This window comes from Echinops telfairi, unplaced genomic scaffold (assembly GCF_000313985.2).
Source record: "Echinops telfairi isolate 266 unplaced genomic scaffold, ASM31398v2 ScPeMD7_7424;HRSCAF=8462, whole genome shotgun sequence".
In the NCBI taxonomy this organism is placed as follows: domain Eukaryota; kingdom Metazoa; phylum Chordata; class Mammalia; order Afrosoricida; family Tenrecidae; genus Echinops; species Echinops telfairi.
This window is the reverse complement of record NW_022111324.1, coordinates 8,538,579-8,547,643: the sequence shown is the minus strand read 5'-3', so window position 1 is coordinate 8,547,643 and position 9,065 is coordinate 8,538,579. Positions and strand designations below refer to the sequence as shown.

The 9,065-nt window shown below is 46.8% G+C and overlaps 1 protein-coding gene across 1 annotated transcript in view; it reads left to right on the top strand.

The window, feature by feature from the left end:
- Positions 1 to 1,612: 1,612 nt before the first annotated feature.
- Positions 1,613 to 9,065, top strand: part of DPT (dermatopontin) — a 35,914-nt gene continuing 28,461 nt past the window's right edge. The window contains exon 1 of the mRNA XM_004706747.3: positions 1,613 to 1,918. Coding sequence (XP_004706804.1) covers positions 1,614 to 1,918 — 305 coding nt within the window. The 5' untranslated portion in view covers position 1,613. The remainder of the gene's footprint in view (positions 1,919 to 9,065) is intronic.

The following is a 9,065-nucleotide window of genomic DNA, read 5'->3' as shown; positions in this document are numbered from 1 at the left end:
GATTAAAATGACCAATCTCACTTTAGTGGTTAAAACCTTGTCATTTGATCTCATTTTTCATAAACCTTGAACTTGATCTGATTTTCAATATTTTCTGGTTTCTTGGCTTTCAAATTGAAATTTATCTCGTTTGTATTTTGTCTTTGTTGGTAGCCTTCTTGACTCTGGGTTTTTCCCTATGTTTTTAGTATATTAAACCTAGGATGGGTGAATCTACAGCAGCAATAACTAGAACATAGGTTCCCAGGGGTATGGCAGTGGAGGAATGAGCTGGTAAAAATGAATACAGGAAGGAAGAAAGGGTTCTGAAAGTGATTATGGTAGATATTGTAGAGCACGGCACAATATGACTGAATTATTGAACGGGATGATGTCCTAATAAAATGGTTTAGAAAAAGAAAAGATGCCCTTATCATAGCATCCAATAATCCCACTCATAGATGTCTTCCCCAAAGCCTTGGAGCTGAGGCCTATAGCAGTTTCCGTCATAATTACCCAAATCCAGAGTCAAATAGTAACTGGCTGAAAAAAACCCAAACTGTGTTGCAGCCTTATCATGAAATAGAGGCCAGACCTTGATACACACACTACCATGGGAGAATCTCAAAAATATTTGCTGAATGATAGAAAGACACCAAGTCTAAAAACTCTACGATTCCATTTAATTTATAGTCTCAGAAAAACAGAAGAGAAAAAAAAACAAAACACCAAGGATTGTGGGTATTGGGGGTGAAGGATTGACTAAAAATTGACCTAAGGGGGGTCTGGGAGGGTTAACCGAACTGCGAAATGTCCTGATTGTGGTGCTGCATGCTAAACATTTCATAGGACACCTTTTATGATATTCGAATTATGCCCCAAATAAAATGAAATTCCAACAACAAAATAAACATAAAAAAACCACGAACGTGTGAAAAGTATAGTGATTCCGATTAAACCATGTGGTGGAGAGTAGACCAGTGTCCAGGCGTGGCCGGGTCCATTTCCAGCAGGATCCTGACCAGCTCCTCTCTCCCAGGGCCCGAAGACACTCCCATGATGCACTGAAGAATTCTCAGAACAGTCCTGAAAACTGGCACACCCCTGCTTACACTCAAGTATTACTAGCCGATGGGCTGAGAACTTAGAGGAAACCAGGCAGCCGGCCCAGTGGAAAACTAAACGACTCCAGTCCGCAGTCTGTGATGGTTCTGTTTTGAAATTACCCTCCGGATGGGCATAGTCTTAGCACAGTGCTTTGGAGAACAAATAGAGGGCTTCGCTAGTGGGGAGCAGAGAGAGTGGGGTTGGGTGGGAAGAGGCAACCTGCTGCCAGTCCTTTTTCTCAGGTAAAGGTTTCTCCAGGGTGTGGACGCAGTTGCCTTTATATTGTATCTGCAACATTGCTCTTCCTTGAGCCACCATATTCATTACTTGTTCCTAGAATTCCACCTTAAAACAAGCTGTGCATGCTTGTGGCCAACATCTCCGTGCAGCAAAGTTTTGCTCAAGAAATGACATACTGCAGCTGGAACTGGCTTATCCACATCTGGAGGCCACATGTCAGGGGCAGCTGTATAAAACAGCCAGCCCAGCAAACCACGGCTGATAGAGCTTGCCAGAAGTCAGGCAGCATGGACCTCACGCTTCTATGCGTGCTTCTGTCTCTGCTCACTGGGGCCTGGGGCCAGTACGGCGACTACGGTTACCCGTACCAGCAGTACCACGACTATGGCGACGATGGGTGGGTGAATCTGAACCGGCAGGGCTTCAACTTCCAGTGTCCCCAAGGGCAGGTGGTGGTGGCTGTGCGGAGCATCTTCAGCAAGAAGGAAGGTTCTGACAGACAATGGAATTATGCCTGCGCGCCGACACCCCAAAGCCTCGGGGAGCCCTCGGAGTGCTGGTGGGAGGAGATCAACAGGGCTGGCACGGAATGGTAAGGGACAGCCCATCCCTGGGGGTCGCGGGATCTCTAGAGACTGGGGGTGTCTCAGGTCTGGGCAAATCCTACCAGGATCTTACCGTGCATGCCCTGGGCGGGACTATTGGGTGGGAGGGGGGGATGCCAGGATGGCGAGTGTCCTCGGTTGACAGACCCTGTTGCTTTTGATCTTTCTAGAAGCTGCCCTACTCTGATGTTTGGTTCAGGGCCTACTCTGATGTTTGGTTCAGGGCCTGGGAGGGTCTGTAGATGGTTTATCATACTGCACCAAAATAAGTATGGGACTTAAGAGTTTTTAACAACATTTGCAGCCATTCAGCACAGACATCTGTCGCTGTGATATAGCACTGTGGTAATAGAAAGGCCGCACACAGGTGGGTTCCAAGGACAGGGACCCACTTTCCTACAGTTTACATTGCCCCTGTTCCCTGGTTCCTCGGTCATCGTCACGAGATAACCCTCTCTCCTATGCCAGACTGGCTCTTTTTATGACTCGGAAGTGATTCTGTTTAGAACACACAGAAAGTCGTCAAATGTGAGGCCCAGTAGCCCAGCAGTCATAAGCTGTGGAGACAGTGCATTAACAAGGAACTCTTGTTCCCAGATAAAATGAGACCCACAGGCCCAAGGGTGAGGGTGCTTTTGTTTTTTTCTGAGAGGTGGCCTCCTGCAATCCACCCACATGGCATTTTAGCTTTTCAGTAACTTACTTACATGGTTTTATAACAGTATTGGTGTGAAACTATGTGAGAGGAATACACAGTTAGCTCGGCTCCTCAAAGACTTTGAGAAATATTGATTTAGGGCAAAGGAATGGGAGAGAAGGGACAAGGGAAGTTAGGCAAAGACGTGAGGTTGCGGAACTCGCTGCTGCCTCAGTTATAAAGCCCTCGTCTCTGTCTGGACTTCAAATGGCTTCCAGTGCTTGGAAATCGTTTACTAAAGGCTTTCAGAGAGAGGTTCTGTCCCCCCTGACTGAGCTCTGTCTAGTCAATGACACAGAATTGATGAGAACCTGTCTGATGGTCACAGGCAAGTCCCAACCCAGTCCTGTGTCAGGAGCTCATCTCCCAAGTGCTCTGACTGTTGGGCTGTTGAGCTACATCCTCTGTGGCTCTCTGTTTGTCTGCTCTGGCAGTGGGGGCGGTGGGGGGGTGGTGGGTGGTGGGGAGAGATCACGTTTTTGATTGAGAGCTGTGTTGCCTTCTGCAAGACCAGCTAAACCACAGGTAGCCATCGAGTCAGCTCTGATACAGGTTCTTCCTGGGTGCCAGGTTAGAATTGTGCCACACAGAGTTGTCGATGGCTTACTCTGGGGAAGTGGATACTTCTGAAGTGCTTCTGGGTAAACTCCACTCTTTAGGATTGTAGCCGAGTGTGCTCAGTGTTTGCAACATGCAGGGACTGGACAGGCGAGGAAGGACCTGGTGATTCACAGCAACCTGGGCAGAGCTGGGCCCTTAGTGAGGTGGGGGTGGGGGAGAGAGTAGAAGAAGGTCCTGGGGGAGGCAAGCCCAGAGAGAAGGTGCTCTCAGCCCACAGGCTGGAGGTGGTGTCTATGAAAAGCACACTCAGTTAGCAGACAGAACAATATTAAGACATTCAAAGCAAAAGATTCTAGGGGTAGAGGGATCCAGGAAAGAGAGGAGGCCCTTGCTAGATAAAAACAGCTACTATTGGTAGAGTGCTTACCCTGAATAGAGGGAGACCTGGGAATGTAGTGGATTAGTTGTTGGGCTACCAACCACAAGATCAGCAGTTTGAATCCACCAATTATTCTGTCAGAGAAAGATGAGGCTTTCTGCTCCCATAAAGATTTATGGGGCAGTTCTACTCTGGCGTATGTGGGTTCTCTGAACTCAATGGCAGTGCGTTTGGGGAACTTGGGTGTATTTTGGTACCTAGACGGCTGCTATACTAAGTGCTTTACATGGGTCTTCCAAGGTAATAATCAGAGGAAATCTAGAAGTGTATTTATAAGTGGACACACTGGGGCTTAGTGATTGGGTATTTTCTCAGGGGGGAATATGGGAGAGCCAGTACTTGGATCCAATGAGTCTTCACTGTGAAGCTTAAGTGTTCTTGAGAACTGGCTGCTCCGCCCAGTGTAAGCTCTGAGCTGCAGCTGGAGTTCTGTCATAAGAATCTGGACCACAGTGCTGGTCTCTGGAAAGTTCTGGGACTGGCAATATCCCTGGAGAGATGGAGCCTACATGGATTCTGCCATGACAGAGTATGAAGTAGTGGCCTACTGACTGTGTGAGGGCTGAGATGGAGGGCAGAGGAGCCCCAGTGGCTGGGATCTCCACTGGGTCCTCCTCATTGGCCCCTGCGCCTCTGGTAAGGAGATTCAGTTATCCCAAACCTCTTCTGAATCAGAGTCTGAGATGCCAATGACTTTGTGGAACAAGAGGGAGCTGGAAATGTTTAGTGAGGCAAAGCTGCCAAGTGGTCGAAGGAGCTCAGGCCTTCCATCCAGGGATCCTGGGGTTCACCCGAACCTTCCGTTTCTATGAGTCCCAGCTCTGTGGCTGGAGGCTTCTCGTCAGCCCAATGGAGATCACGATGCCCACGTTGGGAAGGGAGTTACGAGAAGAGCGCCAGTGAAAACGCCTCTCGCATCACGGTCAATGAGGCGATGAGTCGGCCTCAACTCACCGGCGGTGAGTTCGGTTTGGAGTGTCTGGGGGTTTTGTTTTTTAATTTGGGGTTAGGCGGCTATAGATGGAGTCTAAATTAAGAAACAAAAGATTGTTTTGTTTATTGGGCTTTTCCCCTCGGCTTCAAAATATCCCAGGAGGACATGTTGACATGGTAGCTCTCCTTAGACCTGACTCTTTGACTTTATGAATTGGCTAGAGATAGCCCCTAGCCTGACAAGAGGAGGGGCACTGCCCACCGAGCTCTGGTGCATCAAGGTCAGCATGAAGGTGGGCATGTTGGCAAGAAATCATCTGTGAGGAAGGATGTTTCCATCATCTGTGAGGAAGAGCAAGGCTCTGTGGAGTGGGCAGAGCAGGTTGTCCTGTTTCATGGCTCTGGTAAATTATGGCGCACAGCTCCTGCCTACTCAGACCTTCCCAAACCTCTGTCCCCAAACCAACATGCCGCACCCTCTTCACTCTCAACCTGTTTTTTGTTCTCTTCAGAGTACTTGCCATTACCTGGTTTGCGTCATATGTAAGTTGCACGAAGGTAGGGTCTTTGTCCCATTCACCGCTGTGCTCTGGAGAAGCACCTGGAACAGGGGCTAGTGCATAGTAAATAAGTAGAAGCCCACAGCTATTCACTCACCTTGACCTCATGTGTGACAGAGTAGAAGTGAACTCTGTAGGACTTCCTTGGCTATAATCTCTCTGGAGGACTCTCTAGGTGGAGCAGACTTTTAAGCGGTCAACTAGGACCAACAGGCTGATCCAATACTACTCAGGTGTGTCTCACCAAAGGCCTGGCAGCCAGCTGGTGAATGGCCACAGGCTTGCAAAGCCCTGTGGAGCCCAGTTCCCCTCGGCCGCGCCGGGAGTCACTCTGAGAACGCATCAACTCAACAGCGTCTGACCTGGGTTTGGGTTTCATCTGCATGCAAGCAGATCACAGGCCCTTTTCGGTGACACTTCTAGATGTGTTCTGACGGCCGACCTTTTGGTTTGTTGTCAATTGCGAGTGGGCGGCCCCACCCAGACATGTTTAGTATCTAGTAGGCCCTCAACAAATATTGTAGCCCCGAGTACACATTGGGCTACTATCTGAAAGGTTGGCAGCTCGAACCCTCCGGCTGCTCCACAGAGACAGAGGAGGCTGTCTGCTCCAGTAACAGCTACAGCTTCCGAAACCCGAAGGGGATGTTCTATTCCGTCCTACAGGTTCGCTGTGAGTCAAAATTGTCTAGATGACAGTGTTGTTATTTTGTATTCTTTTTCTAATAAATAATGAATGAAAGAATAATTTAGACTTATCAATTATAAGTTAGTGTTTCAGTCATCCAAATCCCAGCCAGTGTCCCTACTGTGCTCCACAAAGAAGCCTGTAGATTTTCCCCAGTGGGGGACCATTTTATTTATAGCTTTGATTCCGGATATCTAGTACCTATCACAGGGCTCAACCTTCTCAACCGAATCCCATTTGGGTTGGTGGCATTTACTAAGATGCAGGGTAACCTTTCTGCATTCCCTGGGGATCTCTAAAGCATGCTGTAGAGGATGGCTGACTCGCTTGACTTCCTCAGGATGATCTCTTTATCAAGCATCTATCTTCTCTGAAATCTTCATGTCTACGCATGCGTTCAGAGAGAGAATATCATACTCTTCATTTCATAACTCATGAGGATCCAGAAAAAGAACATGAGTAGAAAAACTGTTTGAAATCCAAATACAATCTGAACTATAGAGTTGTATCAGTGTTAGTTTCTGATCTTTAACATGCACCATGTCGATCTAAGTTACTATTAGGGGAGCTGGGTGCAGCGTATACGGGAGTTCTATGTATTACCTTCAGGTGACCATGAGTGGGAATTGAGGCTACATCACTGGGATCTGTGATGCCTTATCATTTCAACTTTTTGTAAATGTGATAATAAAAGTTTTTCAAACAACCAAACATAAGAATGCAGAACAGTGAAGTGAATATTTGTGAGTCTAAAGAGTAGACAGAAAGAGCACAATCAAAGAATACCGGTGTTGGACTAGGTCTTGCATATGCAGCCTAAAGCAACTTCCTTACATCATAGACTAGGAACGAAGACCAAGAGAATAAAGCAATTAAGATCAGTGAAAATCAATGAATTATTGACCTTTTATGAGTGCTCTGTCCTGAACTTTAAGTTACGTAGTGATTTACAGTTTATAAAGGGTTTCCTATTCATGAGCTTATTGAACATTCACTCATCATCAAATGCTTCTTATCACAAACTTTACCAGACTCCAGGTGAGAAACACAGAGTCTCTGTCTCTGGGAGGCTCATCAACCAAAGCCCATGGCTATGGAATCGATTCCAATGCACGGGGACCCCAACTGCTGTAGAGGAGAGCCGCTCCAGGGAGTTTTCTTGGCTGTAATCTTTAGGGCTGCAGAACACCACAGTGCCACTGGGTGGGTGCGGACTGCCAACCTTTCATCAAGTAACTGAACTCAAATCTCTTCAACCACCCGATGACCTTGACAGAGTCTGATCTTACTTAGTCTTCACAACGACACGGAAAGGCGGACAGGGATGTTGCCTTTGTCCCCATTTTACACACGGGGAGACTATGATTCAGAAACCTTGGGAGACGTTCTGGCTCACAGCTGGTGCATGGCAGAGCCTTCAGCCCAGCCAGTTGGTCTGATGCCACACTACTGCAGGTGGGTAGTGCATGTTTGGGGCTATTTGTGTTCTTAGACAAAGCTGCAGTAAGAAGCGATAACATCCACTGAAGAACGTCTTCAGAGGGCAAGAAGGTCGAGTGTGAGAATCAGGGGTAAAGCAGACGGAGGATCTGAGCCAGCTCTCTATTGAGGTCACTTTCCTAGGTACTAGGAATCAATTGTCTGGGGAAACTTGAGCTTTGCAGAACTGGTTCTTGGTTGTTCTCACAAGGATAGCAAGAGTTCATGTTTCTAGGTAAGGGATTTGCTTCTGTCTGGGTGCATTCTGGATATAAACTTTATAATAAATAAACGATTTTCACAGAGTTAGGGGACCTTCCCTAGCTTTGCTGCTCCTCATAGGGAAAGGAGGATGTGGAAGTCAGTGAGAGTTTCTTAAAGGTACATTGAAGTACTGGATCAGGAATGGTGTAGTCTGACCAAAAAATTTTCAAAAGGAGGCCCTGCTACTATCTTAAGACAAGGCCTATCAATTTTCTCCATCTACGACAACAGGTCCCTAGATTTGTAGTGAGAATTAAGTGAGATGATACGTGTACTTTACTGGCAATTGTTGTTGTTAGGTGCCATCCAGTTGGTTCCGGCCCATTATGACTCTTTGCACAGCAGAGTGAATCCCAGTCCTGGGCCAGCCTCACAATTGTTCCTGTGTCCTAGCCCATTGTTGCAGCCACCGTGTCGTCCATCTCAGTGAGCGCCTTCCTCTTAAAAACATCAACAACAACTGGAAATGTATCCTCTATTTCCTGATCAGTATAGTAGTGGAGATGACGGCAGGGAGGTTGGAGGAGCTGCTTCTTTGAGCCCATTTCTTAGGATTTCTGGGATGATTAAAGGAATTAATGTACATGTAGTTCTTAGCTCATGGTAGGTGATAGAAAAGTCCTCACCTTGTGACTAGTTGGAGGAAATGGAGACTCACAGAGGTTAAGTCATTTGCTAAATATTATATTAGTTTGGATTGTCTAGAGAAACAAATTCATAGACACTCATATGTGTGCACTTTATGTCAAAGAGCAATTGTACATTAAGAAAACAACCCAACCCAATCCAGATCAAGTCCATAAGTCCAATATTAGCCCATTTGCCGATAGTAGTCCAGAAATTCCTCTTTAGACTCACACAGCCATGAAATGATGCCGAATGCAGGAAAATCACAGGCCATTGGGTGGGAAGTCTTGTGGATCCAGTGGTGATGGAAGCAGCTCAGCACTGGCATGGGTCTCCACTTGGCTCCTCCCACTCCAGGGCTCTGGCTCTATTATCGTAGCTCCATGTGACTTGTCAATGGGAATGTCTCACAGGGTGTGAGTGTGTGTCCCACCTCCAGAGAGTTATTTATCTCTATTGTGTCTCCACATGAGGTCATCAAGTGGCAACTTGATTGACAGGCTATACTCCACCCCTTTGCAAGTTGACAAGAGATTAGTAACTGCCACAATATCATACCATTAATGAATTACACAGCTGGAGTTGAATTCCAAAGTTTTAGATTACAAAGACTCTGATAGGTACCCTGTTTCCCCCAAAATAAGACAGTGTCTTATATTAATTTTTGCTCCCAAAGATGCGCTAGGTCTTATTTTAAGGGAATGTCTTATTTTTCCATGAAGAAGGATACGGTACACATTTATTGTTTATTATTTTATTAAAAGAGACCTCGCACTTCCTGTCTGCTCTGGCTGCGCTGCCGCCAACAGTGAGCTGTGCGGTGGTGCCCACCATTACGGTCCAGAATTACGGTAGCTTCGGGGGTCCTTATTTTCGGGGAAGTCTT